Here is a 14,344-nt window from a genome sequence, read left to right as displayed (position 1 = left end):
TTAATGTGCTAACTATTTAACTCATCTCCAGTGAACTACTTTAAAATATTCAAACTGAGGATGACATTATGAGAGTTTTTAAGCCTTTTTCAGAAAAGGGAAATAATTTTTGTATTTATATTTTCCCTTGCTTTACAGATGCAGCAGCTTGAGAGACAAGTTATTGATGCTGAACGTCAAGCAGAAAAAGCTTTTCAACAGGTAGAGTATAATTTTAGTTGAAATTTTTTTCTACCTCTACTACTCACATATTGTTTTTCTCATAATGGAAAGACAATCATCAGCCCACCTCTATATCTTATCATTTTGACTGTTCATAGCTTGATCCATAAAGAAAATGGAGTTCTAACTCCATTCTGTCCACTAAAAAATTTTCAAAAGGAAAAAAAGATTTCCATTATAAAGTTTTATCTTCTGAGAAAAATCAAATATGACTTTTTGTGGTAATACTAATTATAATTAAGTTTTGTATATAAATATGTTCATTGCAGCTTTATTTGTAGCCATAAAGAGTTGGAAATAATGTGAATGTGATATTATAGAAGAATGAAAAAGTAAACTATATCAACTCCATGAAATATTAGACAGCCATTAAAATAATTGTTTGTGGCCAGGTGTGGTGGCTCACACCTGTAATCCCAGCACTTTGGGAGGACGAGGCAGGCAGATCACGAGGTCAGGAGATCATGACCATTCTGGCTAACATGGTGAAACCCCGTCTCTACTAAAAATACAAAAAAATTAGCTGGCCATGGTAGCACGCACCTGTAGTCCCAACTACTTGGGAGGCTGAAACAGGAGAATCGCATGAACCCAGGAGGTGGAGGTTGTAGTGAGCCGAGATCACACCACTGCACTCCAGCCTGGGTGACACAGCAAGACTCTGTCTCAAAAAAAATAATCATATTAATTGTTTTTAAGTATATGCATTAATATGTAAAAATGCTTAGAGTTATAGTAGGAAAAGTCAAACCTAAGAGTTAAAAAAAAAAAAGGCTGAGAGGAATCACCCCAAAATTTTAACGGAAGTTTAAAATTGTCTGAATTATGGTATTAGGAATGATTCCCCCCCCCTTTTTTTTTTTGAGATGGAATCTTGCTCTGTGGCCCAGGCTGGAGTGCAGTGGCACAATCTTGGCTCACTGCAACCTCCACCTCCCAGATTCAAGCAATTCTTCTGCCTCAGCCTCCCAAAAAACTGGGATTATAGGTGTGTACCACCACACCCAGCTAATTTTTATATTTTTAATAGAGATGGGGTTTGTTGGCAGGATGGTCTTGAACTCCTGACCTCAGGTGATCTGCTTGCTTTGGTCTCCCAAAGTTCTGGGATTACAGGCATGAGCTATCGTGCCTGGCCCCCTGCATTTTCATACTTTGAGTTTTTAAATATCTTTTATTTATTAAAAATTTTAAATTTTGTAATGACAGGGTCTCACTATGTTATCCAGGATGATGTTAAACTCCTGGCTTCCAGTGCTCCTCAGTGTCCCAAAGTGTTGGGATTACAGGCGTGAGCTCATTGTGCTCAGACAACTTTTATTATTTTTAAAAGATGTTTTGATAAGTCACATAACCCTTTCTGGGCCTTGCCAGCAGTAAAATGATGGGTTTGGATGGGCCCACCCAATCTTAAGGTTTATCTAATGATTCTAAATCCAATTCATTTAATGAAAAGATCTCAGTCGTGTTCATTTTGATCAATGAGTTCCAGTGAGTTCTGGTGTTCTGTGGCATAGAGTCACATGGTTAATTATAATTTATTGTATATTTACAAAAAACTATAAGAGCCAGCTTTCCATATTTTCGTAAAGCTAGAAAAGAGGACTTTGGATGTTCACAACACAAAGAAATAATAAATATTTGAGGTGCTGGACATGCTAATTACCTCGATTTGATGATTATACATTATATACACACATGGAAAATCACCCTGTATCTCATAAATATATAAAATTATTATTTTTTTAAAATCTAGACTCAGATGACAGATATACAATTATTTTGTGTCAACTAAAAATAAAAGAAAAAATAAAAAAGAAGGCTTAAATACAAATGTATTTCTTCTAAGAAGTGCATATGAAATTCCTCATGCTTTCTCTAAGTTTGTCATGTTTCCTTCCTTCAACTTGAGGTCTACCAAATCTTTTTTCTTTTGAATTTTTATTTTAGAAAGGTAAGGAGTCCAGCAACGAAGCTTTTCCCTTCTGCACTGCCACTCATTCTGCTAATTTTGAAAGTTGCAGTGTCTGTTTGTTTAGTGGTTTGGCTTTCTGGCTGCTCAAAACTGAAGTCAAGTAAGCCTTCTGAAGGAAACGTATCACTTGTAAATCCTTCAGAAGGACCTCTATTTGTGGCAGTCATACCAAGTTTCTTATTTTCTTGCCGCTGCCAATTATGTCTTTCTTGATTGTATTTGCTTGGCTTATTAGATTCCTTGTTCCATAGCATAGTCACATCTTTCATTTGATAATTAGAATTTCTGTTTCTGCCTGGTTGAAATTTGTCTCCAGGGCCACTGTAGTTGCAATTATTTTTACGACATAACACTGGATTTCTAATTTCTGTTACTGTTGTTCATATGCCAACTGGAAAAGCCACCTGTTCCTTCAGAATGCCAACTGGAATTCCTTCTGTACCATTATGATTCCAATCTACTGTTCCATTATTTGAATGCCAAACAACTCCAGAATTATTATGATTGTGAAACCAAGTAGAGAAGCCTCCAGCAGTACCCTAATGTCACTCGGAACATCCTTTTGGTCCACCACTATTCCTCAAAGAATGCAGAAAACAGTTTCTCCACGTGTTATTAAAGCCATCTTTTCCCCACTTCCAATCCCACTGTGGAGGTCCAGGATGAAGCCATCCTGGCTGACTGTAACTCTCTCTGTCTTAGTGAGGAATTTGGTCTTCTCGGCTCCATTGGGGTTGCCCCTCTTTGGAGTTTATTTCTTGGTTGCTATTGGAAGGTTCTTCTTGTTGACTTTGTTCTTTCCTTTGTTTTATTAATTGAACAAGTTCCTTGTCAAAATAATCTTTCTCTTCCTCTACTTTTCCATCATCTCTTTCCTGGGCATCAGAGTTATCTTTGTCCAACTGGCCAGAAATGTGCTTTGCATATGTAGAAAGACCCACTAATGTGGCCCAGCACATTTGGCACTCATGACTAATGTCCCTTTTTTGAGCTGTATACAATGTGACACAATATGCATTTTTGTTCTTCTACCATAGTGACCAGATCTGAAGCACTCAACAAACCTCTTACTCCATCAGGCTGCCAAGGGCCAGGCAAGGGAGCTCCCTGATGCCCCAGATACCCCCTGCAGTTCTGGGTCTGAGAGCTCACTCTAGACCCACTCCCCACCAGGCCCCACCACCCTTAATTTTTATTTCAGATTCAGCAGATACAAGAAAGATTTAATTTTAGAGAGTCAGTGCCTAATAGATTTCCACATAAGCCCAATGTATCCTAATCTTGATTTTCTTAATTATACTTGAAAAGGAAATCTTACGACATTATTAGGCAAGACTTGTAGCACATTCAAGAGTAGAGAAAACAGTATGGTGAACCCCAGTCACCCACTTCAACAGTTTAGTCAAACTCACAGCTCATCTGTATCTCCACCCTCTTCCCCTGCTCCCCCTCACACTGGACTATTTAGAAGCAAATCCCAGACATTGTATAATTTTATCCATTATTATATACTATACTAATCTGAAACTAGATATGCTTAAAAATCATAACCACAATACCATCATCACACCAAAAAATTACCAATAGTTCTTCGATACATCAAAGATCTAGTCAGTATTCAGATTTTTCAAAATAGCTAATAATTGCTTCTCTGTTTTATTTTTTAGTTAAAGTGGAATTCACATAACATAAAATTAATTTTTTTTTTTTTTTTGAGATGGAGTCTTACTCTGTCACCAGGGCTGGATTACCGTGGTGCCATCTTGGCTCACTGCAACCTCTGCCGCCCAGGTTCAAGTGATTCTCCTGCCTCAGCCTCCTGAGTAGCTGGGATTACAGGCACTGCCCACCACTATGCCCAGCTAAGTTTTTGTATTTTTAGTAGAGATGGGGTTTCACCATGTTGGCCAGGCTAGACTTGAACTCCTGACCTTGCGATTCGCCTGCCATGGCCTCCCAAGGTGCTGGGATTATAGGCAGGAGCCACTGTGCCTGGCCAAAATTAACATTTTAAAATGAACAATTCAGTGTTGTGTACAATCATCACCTTTATCTAGTTCCAAAATGTCGAAAGGAAACTCATCTCAAAAGAAAACTGTATTCATTAAGCATTTAGTTTCATTTCCCTCTCCCACCAGCCTCTGGCAACCACCAATCTGCTTTCTGTTGCTATGGATTTACCTATTTTGGATATTTAATATAAACGGATTTATATACTATGTGACCTTTTGTGTCTGGTTTCTTTCATTTAGCAGAATGTTTTGATGTTCATCCATGTTGTAGCATGTATCATGCTTTATTCCTCATTGTGGCTGAATAATATTCCATATATACATATATATGTATACACACACACACACACAAAATTTGTTTATCCATTTGTCTTTTTATGGACATTTGAGTTCTTTTCATCTTTTGACTATTGTGACTTGTGCTGTTAAGAACATACATGTATTTGTCCGTTTTTAACTCTTTTATTTATATACTAATTTTTTGGTTAAGTTGGTTTGTTCAAATCGGGCTCTAAACTAGATTGACACATTTCATTTGATTCTTAAGCTCTTGAGTCTTTTTCCCTTTCTTTCAATTTTTTTATATGGGTTAATTTGTTCTCTAAAGCTTTCCACATTCTGGATTTTGCCGATCGCGTACCTATGATTTTATTTAACAAGCTCCTCCACCTCTATATTTCCTGTAAAATACAGTTAGATCTAAAAATTTGATTTTTTTCTTTCTCTCTTTTCAAGACTACTTCTTGGGTGATATTGTTGACTTCCACCAAGAGGTATACAATAATGTCTAGTTATCACTCTTCTTTTTTTTGGGGGGGTGATATTAGCAGCTATTGATGATCTTGCTTAAATCAGTGATTTCATCAGGGAGGTTATTGCCTTTTTAAAAATAGAGTTTAATTTTTAGAGAAGTTTTAGATTTACAGCAAAATTGAGGGTATATGAAGTACAGAGCTTTCGTATATCCTCTCCCCTCCAACACACGTTCAAGCTTTCTTCACCGTTAGTATCTAGCACCAGAGCCGGGTACATTTATTACGGTTGATGAACCAACACTGACACATCATTACCACCCAAAACCCATAGTTTACATTAACGTTGACTGTTGATGTTTTATGTCCTATGGATTTTGACAAATGTATAATGATGTGTGTCCTCTTCTATAGTATTATATAGGATAGTTTCACTGCCCTCAATGTCTCCTGTGCTATACCTATTCAATTCTTCCCTCCCCTTCAGTCCCTGGAAACCACTGATCTTTTTACAGATTTCATCGTTTTGCCTTTTCCAAAACGTCATATGGTTAGAATTAAACAGTATATAGCCTTTTCAGATTGACTTTTTTTTTTCACTTAGTAATATGCATTAAGGTTTCTCCATGCTGTTTCATGGCTTGATATCTCATTTCTTTTTAGTGCTGAATAGTACATTGTATGAATGTACTCCAGTTAATTTATGCTGATTACCTTTAAAAAACTTCTTAAAAATCAGGATATAATGTACCTAATAGTAAAGTACGCTGAACTTGAGTATGTAAGTATACACTTGTGTAACTACCACTGGACCAAGATACAGAGCATTTGATGCTCCCAGAAGAGTCTCTCATGTTCCTTCCCAGTCAGTACCCCAGTTACAGCAAAGGTAACCAGTATTCTCACATCCATCACCATAGATTGGTTTGGCCTTTCTTGTTGTATAAACTTTTTGGTGTGCTGACTTCTTTTGCTCAGCGTTATGCCTGTGAAATTCATCCATGTTGATGCATGTATATTAGTAGGTGGTTCTTTTTTTTTGAGACAGAGTTTTGCTCTGTTGCCCAGGCTGGAGTACAGTGGTGTGATCTTGGCTCATGTCAGCCTCCACCTCCCAGGTTCAAATGATTCTCCTGCCCTGGCCTCCTGAGTAGCTGGGATTACAGGTGCCCAACACCACACCTTACTAATTTTTGTATTTTTAGTACAGACCGGGTTTCATCATGTTGGCCAGGCCGGTCTCAAACTCCTGACCTCAAGTGATCTGCCTGTGTTGGCCTCCCAGAGTGCTGTGATTACAGGTGTGAGCCACTGTGCCCGGCCCAGTGGTTCTTTTTTAAATTGCTGAGTAGAATGCTATTGTGAATATACCTCAGTGTTTATCCATTCACCTGTTGATGGACATGAGGTTTGTTTTTAGCTTTGGGCTGTTGTGAATGAAGTTGCTTCACATGTCCATATACCTATATTTTGGTGGATATGTGTGACTGTTTCTCTTGGTATACAGCTAGGAGTGGAACTGGGTCATAGGCTGGCAAATATTTACTTTAGTAGATGCTGCCAAACAGCTTTCCAGAGTGAATGAATGTACAAAGTTGCATTGCTACTGTAAGTGTATGAAAATTCCTGTTGCTCTCTCTCCTTGTCAACACTTGGCATTGTTGTTTTTTTAATTTTAGCCATACTGGCTAAGTTAATATTGAAAAGAATGCTAATCTAAATTCTTCTCATTGGTGTATCTTTTGTATACAAAAGACACCATTTTCACAGTTTGGATCTATCTCGATCAGAATTCTTTTGACATCTAATAATGATCCCTGCCTAGAAAAATAAACAAGTTTTTCTTATTGTGAATTGCCCAATGAGTCTTACCAAGATAGGAGAAGATGAATGTAGGATGTAACATGAGAGAAAGCCAATCCAAGACAATTGTAGAAAGAAAAATATGGGCAGGGCAGGACACATTTAAGGTTAATTCTAACCCAGCTCTTCAGGATTTCTAGAGTATAGTTATTTCAGTTAGCATATAATGGTGTTCTAGACACATAGAATTAAAGTCCAGAGTTTGGAATAAGCAGTTAATTTTTCTTTTTTTGAGACAGGGTCTCACTGTTGAAGTGTAGTAGTGTGACCATGGCCCATTGTAGCCTTGACTTCCCAGGCTCAAACAATCCTCCTGCCCCACCCTCCCAAGTAGCTGAGACTACAGTCATGTGCCACCACACCCAGCTAGTTTTTAAATTGTTTGTAGAGATGGGGTCTCACTATGTTGCCAGGGCTGGTCTCAAACTCCTGGACTCAAGTGATCCTCCTGTCTCAGCCTCCCAAAGTGTTGGAATTACAGACATGAGCTGCAAAGCTGGCCTTAAAAAAAAAAAAATGATTTTTTTCTCCTTTTCCTCCTCCTCCTCCCATTTGGCCTCCTCTACCTCCTCCTCTTTTTTCTTTTTTGAAGGAGAAGGGTGAGGACAGGAGAGGAATATGAAAGTTTGGCAAGGTAAAGTCTGTACAGCCACAGAGAAATCAAGGTTAATTCATGTTTCTCTGCCTTGGGAACAAACTTAAAATTTTAGCTCGGTTTAAATCTAAACTCTACCACTTAGTTGACTGAAAAAGTTTCTTCGTTTCTTCAAGTTTTAGTTTTGTCACTTACGGAAAAGAGCTTATATTTAGAGCTCATAGCCTCTGTATTGTGCAAAGGTGTACAACATCGTGATTAAGAACACAGACTTGAGCCAAACTGTTTGGGTTCAAGATCTGTCTTCATCTCTTAGCACATTTCAACTTGGACTTCAGCTTCCTATCTGTACAATGTAGTACTATCTAATACCTAGCTCATAGGATTTTGGGGAAATTGAAAATTTACTATGAGTAAAGTGCTTAGAATATTTCCTGGCACATAGGAATGCTGTTTAGGTATTGTGAAGATTGAAGCTGATTTAAGTAAAGTGCCTGGCATGCAGTCAGCCCTCAATAAACGGTGGTGGTGGTAGATGTACAATTAGTAATAAGGATCTGTGCTGTGCCTGTTTTTTAATACTCTTTGGCTGATAATACCAAGTAGTGATATTCCCACTTACATTTTTTTTTCTGAAAAAAAAAAGAAGAAAGAAAGAAAAAAAAAAAGAATGAAGGAGAGGAAGAAAGAGAAAGAGGAAGAGGGAGAGAGAATGGGGGTGTTGCTTTATTGCCCGGGCTAGAATGCAGTCTAAAAATGGGTATGCCTATAATTGGTGCTTAATAATAGAGATATGAAAAAAAAATGAGGGAAGAAAATCACAAACAAGCAGCCAACCAATATTTCATTGAAACCTGTAAATAGGTGTGATGTGGTACTGATAAGAGTGTATATTTTGTGTATTTAAAGTGGAGAGTTCTTTAAATGTTAATTAAGTTTACCTGTTCCGGATCTGAGTTCAAATCCTGGATATCGTTGTTAATTTTGTGTCTCATTGATCTGTCTAATATTGATGTTGAAGTCTCCCACTATTATTGTGTGGGAGTCTAAGTCTCTTTATAAGTCTTATATATCCGGGTATTCCTGTATTGGGTGCGTATATATTTAGGATCTTTAGCTCTTCTTGTTGCATTGATCCTTTTATCATTATGTAATATCCTTCTTTGCTTCTTTTGATCTTTGTTGCTTTAAAGCAACTCCTGCTTTTTATTTATTTATGCTCTCCATTTTGTTGGTAAATCTTTCTCCATCCCTTTGTTTTGAGTCTTCGTGTATCTTTGCATGTGAGATGGGTCTGGATTCAGCATACCGATGGGTTTTGGCCTTTTTTGCCTGTCTGTGTCTTTGGATTGAGGGATTTAGTCGATTTAAATTTAGAATTAATAATAATATATGTGAGTTTAATACTGCCATTTAATGTTAGCTGGCTGTTTTGCCTATTAGTTCATGTAAATTTTTGATTATATTGATGTTCTTTACTTTTTGGTATTTTTTAGAAAGGCTGATACTGGTTGCTCCTTCCTATGTGTAGTGGTTCTTTCAGAAGCTCTTGTAAAGCAGGCCTGGTGGTGATGAAATCTCTGAGTGCTTGCTTGTTCACAAAAGATTTTATTTTTCCTTCGCTTATGAAGCTTAGTTTGGCTGGATGTAAAGTTCTTTTCTTTAAGGATGTTGAATATTGGCCCCCACTCTCTTCTAGCTTGTAGGGTTTCTGCTGAGAGCTCTGCTATGAGTCTGATAGGCTTCCCTTTATGGGTAACCTGATCTTTTTCTCTGGCTGCCCTCAGTATTTTCTCCTTCATTTCAACACTGATGAATCTGACAATTATGTGCCTTGGTATTGCTCTTCTTGAGGAATATCTTCGTGGTGTTCTCTGTATTACCTGGAGTTGAATGTTGCCCTGCCTTGCTAGGTTGGGAAAGTTTTCCTGAATAATATCCTGAAGCGTATTTTCCAGCTTGGATTGATTCTCTTCATCACATTCAGGTAGACCTATCAAGCGTAGATTAGGTCTTTTCACATAGTCCCATATTTCTTGGAGACTTTGCTCGTTCCTTTTTATCCTTTTTTCTCTAATCTTGTCGTCTCATTTTATTTCATTAAGTTGGTCTTCGACTTCTGATATCTTTTCTTCTGCTTGATCGATTCAGCTGTTAAAACTTGTGCATAGTCGCAAAGCTCACGTGTTGTGTTTTTCAGCTCCATTAATTCACTTATATTCCTCTCTAAATTGTGTATTCTTGTTAACATTTTGTCAAACCTTTTTTCAAAGTTCTTAGTTTCTTTGCATTGGGTTGGAACAAGTTCTTTTAACTCACAGAAGTTTCTTATCATCCACCTTCTGAAGCCTACTTCTGTTAATGGAATACACTCATTCTCCATCAGGCCTTGTTCCGTTGCTGATGAGGAACTGTGGTCCCCTGTAGAGGGAGAGGCGTTCTGATTTTGGGTATTCTCAGCCATTTTAGGCTTTTTTCTTCCCTTTTTAATAGATTTATCCATCTGTGGTCTTTATAATTGGGTTTCTGAGTGGGCGTCCAACTTGTTGATTCCCGGCACTAAAATCTGAGCAACTCACTGCACCAGCCAAAACAGCGGCGCTATGATTGATGGTGCTTTTCTGACTCTGCACCAAGAACCGCCACACCAAGGCAGCAGCAAAACTGCCTCGCGGGTCACAAGAGTCACGCTGGTGACCCATGGGGCTCCTCCGCTGGGAATCTCCTGGTGCGTGAGCAACAAAAATTCGTCTGAAAGTGTGGCATCCTCTCATTCTCTGTGCTTTCACTGGGAGCTACAATCCCGAGCTGCTAGTGATCAGCCATCTTGGATCTCTCTCCCCCACTTACATTTAAAAGGCAACAATTAACAGCAAAATCATAAAAATTCTATGAAAGACACTTATGCTTACAGCATTATCTGTCACTCTGTACCAGATGTCTTAGTCTTTTTCTGCAGAGGTGTACTGAGCCGTATATGCATGTTCCTGTTCAGCCACATGCCTTGCAGCACACATTTATTGCCTTGTCTGCCTCTCTGACTTTTATCCTTGTGGAGGTAGAGTGTTTCACCATGAAAAGCGGTACTCAGATGAAACAAGCTCAACCTGGTAGTTTAGCTTTGTACATTTTTCTCTGTATATTAATGAATGCCATCACTTCCATAACAATTAATGAAGTTGCCTGAGGAAAAAAAGTCACACATTTGCCATATAAATCTTGGTGATCTTTATACTTAATGTTCTAGTACCTCCCCTCCCCTCCCCTGCCCTCTCCTTTCCTTTTCCCTCCTTGTCTCATCTTTTCTGACTTTGGCCTTCCTAGTAGCATCTCTCTTTACCTCTGTATCCTGGCTGTCTCTATATGTCTCTCTATCTGTTCTTCCCTATGTTTCCCTTTCCTTCCTTTGTCTCCTTTAACTGCCCATATGATGGGAAAAAGAGAGAGAAATTGAGGATGGTTTTGTTTTGCCTTAATTTGAAATTCTTAATTCATAATATGTGGAAAATTCGTTTTTGAAAATTAAACTAAACTAAGTATTTTTTATTTGTGATTTTCAACTCTCCACACCTCCGCCCCCACCCTGATTCCTTGGGTCTTACCAGATCCATTGAGGATTCTTTAAAAAAGGATCCTCATTCCCCATTCAAGGGAAGCCAACCACAGAGGTTTGTTGCCATCAGGGCCAACCACTGGTCTTGGTAAGCTTAACAAGAAGGACTTCTTCTCTCCTTTGAAGTTGTTCTTTGAGGATGTCAGGTATAAAGTTATTTAATTCTATGTGCTACATCTTTAAACAAAAAGATACCATGATTTGTTATTTTAGACATACTGCTATCCCCATCAGCAGAAAAAAGAGAGAATTACAACTCTCTTAGAGTTTCTGTAAGTTAGCACAACCTGTAGACCTTTCTTTTCGTCACAGCATTTTAAATTTATTTAGCGCATATTTTATTACACTTAAGAAGGACCTTTTTTCTGTACGTTACCTCATAATGAATCTAAAAGTTGACAGGAAATACAGAGAGCAGATGAATTCTCATGCACTGATGATGACATCTTTTTTGGCCTTTGTAAGACTAAGTGTTAATAACTTAGAGTAACTGAATCCTTTCCTGTCTTTAACAGTTTCCATGGGACTGTGGCCTATCTGATGTTTATGTTGCTTAAAGCAGCTTGCCTTTTCTCACTGAACCATGTCCAAAGACTCAACTGTATTTATCTTAACCGAAAAGGAATGTTTCACCACTAAAAGCAGTGCTGAGCTAAAACTAGCTCTACTCTATACTTCAACTTTGTACATTTTTCTCTGTTTATTAATGAATAGCATCACTTCTGTAACAACTAAATTGTCTGCATAAAAAAAAGTCACAGATAAATATTCTGTTGCCACATATATCTTGGTGATCTTTATACATAATGTTCTAGTAGATCTTTTTTTGTTTGTTTGTCCTTTGAAACAGAGTCTTGCTCTGTCATCCAGGCTGGAGTGCAGTGATGCGATCTCAGCCCACTGCAACCTCTGTTTCCTGTGCTTCCCACTGCGATGGGAAGTGATCTTTCCACCTCAGTCTCTGGAGTAGCTAGTGCTGCAGGCATGTGTCACCACACCCAGCTAATTTTTTTTACCCTTCTTTTAAATTTTTTTGTAGAGACTGTGTCTCACTGTATTGCTCAGAGTAGTCTCGAACTCATCAGCTCAAGTGATCCTCTAGCCTCAGTCTCCCAAAGTGCTGGGATTACAGGCATGAGCCACCTTGCCTGGCCCCAGTACATCTTTATTGTTGTTGTTCACATGTTTTGAAAGCAGTATGATCAAATCAACCCAGTTTTACGTATGAGTACTCCTGTAAGACAGAAAAGTAGCATATAGCATATTTAGAAAAAACTGACATGGGATTCATTCTCAAGTATCCGATTAGGTGAATACCTTAATATATTATATTTATTTATGCAAATCAAAGAGGGGTGGATTATCTCCATATAAAAGTATGTGTGTGTTTATTTTGTCCTTTTGGGCTTGATCCTTTGCCTGTGTTTGATTCAGGCATGGTAGCAGCTGCATTTAAAGTTGCCTCTGACCATTCTAACACATGAGATAATCTTGCCTTTCTGTAAAGTTAATTCTTAGTATTATTATTATTATTATTATTATTTTGAGACTGGGTCTCACTCTGTCGCCCAGGCTGGAGTGCAGTGGTACGATCTTGGCTCACTGCAACCTCTGCCTCCTGGGTTCAAGTGCTTCTCCTGTTTCAGCCTCCCAAGTAGCTGGGATTATAGGCGCATGCCACCACGCCTGGCTAATTTTTGTATTTTTAGTAGAGATGGGGTTTCACCATGTTGGTCAGGCTGGTCTCAAACTCCTGACCTCAAGTGATCTGCCTTCCTCAACCTCCCAAAGTGCTGGGATTACAGGCCTGAGCCACTGCACCCTGCCTAAAGTGATTTTTTACTCTTAATGGATTAGTATTGCTCAGTCATTCTAATATCCATGACTTTGTGATGGATATTACATTGTAATGTTTTGCTGTATGAGGCTCACCCTTTATTACATGGAAAGCAAGTTATTTAATGATCTTGCTTTTCAACTTCTGCAAGAAGGATCCTACTTTATAATCATGGAATACTATATCAAAATAATTATGTTGTAAATATGATTAGAATGTTTGATTAATTTACAGTAAACTTATAAAAATTATAATCAACTTGCTGATTTCCTTGATAACATGTCAGTAAATTTTGACACATTCTTAGTTCAAGTTTTCTAAGAAACTTTAAAAGATATTTTATAAATATATGGCCTTGCATTTCTTATGAGATCCCATCTATGTAGCGTAGCATGACATGCAAAGATCTGTGTGTCCTCCTTATTTACAGTCTTATATCTGGCCATGTCCCCCCTTCCCATATACATATATATATATTTTTTTTTTTAAATAATTTTAACCTTTATTTTAGACTCAAAGGGCACATGTGCAGGTTTGTTACATGGTTATATTGCGTGATGCTGAGGTTTGGGATATGGATGATTCCATCACTTAAGTAGTGAACATAGTACCCAATAGGTAGTTTTTAAGCCAATGCCCTCCTGTCTTCCTCCCTGTCTCATAGTTCTTAGTGTCTGTTGCTCCCATCTTTATGTCCTTGTGTACTCAATGTTTAACTCCCATTTATAAGTGAGAACATGTGGTATTTGGTTTTCATTTCCTGCGTTAATTCTCTTAGGATAATGATCTCCAGTTGCATCCATGTTGCTGCAGAGGACATGATCCCATTCTTTTTTATGGCAAATATATTCCCTGGTGTATATGTACTACATTTTTTTAAATCCAACCCACCATTGATGGGCACCTTGGTTGATTCCATGTCTTTGCTATTGTGAATTGCAGTGATGAACATAGAAGTGCATGTGTCTTTTTTGGTAGAACAATTTATTTTCTTTTGATTATATACCCAGTAATTGGATTGCTGGGTCAAATGGTAGCTCTATTTCTTTGAGAAACCTCCAACTGCTTTTTATGGTGGATGAACTAATTTACATTCCCACCAACAATGTTTAAGTCTTCCTGTTTCTCCACAGCATTGACAGCATCTGTTATTTTTAAATTTTTAATAGCCATTCTGATTAGTATGAGATGGTATCTAATTATGGTTTTGATTTGCATTTCTCTGATGTTAGCAATGATGAGCCTTTTTTCATATGTTTCTTGGCTGCTTGTATGTCTTTTTTTTTTAATTTAATTATGTTTTTTCGAGACAGGGTCTCTCTGTTGCCCAGCCTGGAGTGCAGCAGCATGCTCATGGCTCACTGGATCCTTGACCTCCCAGGCTCAAGCAATCCCCCCGCCTCAGCCTTTCGAGTAGTTGGGACCACAGGCAGGTGCCACTACACTCAGCTAATATTTTAGAAGTTTTTTGTAGA

At 38.1% G+C, this 14,344-nt stretch overlaps 1 protein-coding gene across 2 annotated transcripts in view; it reads left to right on the top strand.

Annotated features, from left to right (window-relative positions):
* The window catches only part of PLEKHH2 (pleckstrin homology, MyTH4 and FERM domain containing H2), a 141,985-nt gene that overhangs the window by 37,699 nt on the left and 89,942 nt on the right, over positions 1-14,344 (top strand). For both annotated transcript variants that reach the window (XM_037744409.1, XM_017544855.2), the window contains exon 3: positions 139-201. In XM_037744409.1, the coding sequence (XP_037600337.1) occupies positions 139-201 (63 nt within the window). The remainder of the gene's footprint in view (positions 1-138; positions 202-14,344) is intronic.

Source organism: Cebus imitator, unplaced genomic scaffold (assembly GCF_001604975.1).
Source record: "Cebus imitator isolate Cc_AM_T3 unplaced genomic scaffold, Cebus_imitator-1.0 Scaffold172, whole genome shotgun sequence".
Taxonomy (NCBI): Eukaryota; Metazoa; Chordata; class Mammalia; order Primates; family Cebidae; genus Cebus; species Cebus imitator.
Note: the sequence above shows the minus strand (reverse complement) of the source record. Positions and strands in the feature narration are given on the sequence as shown.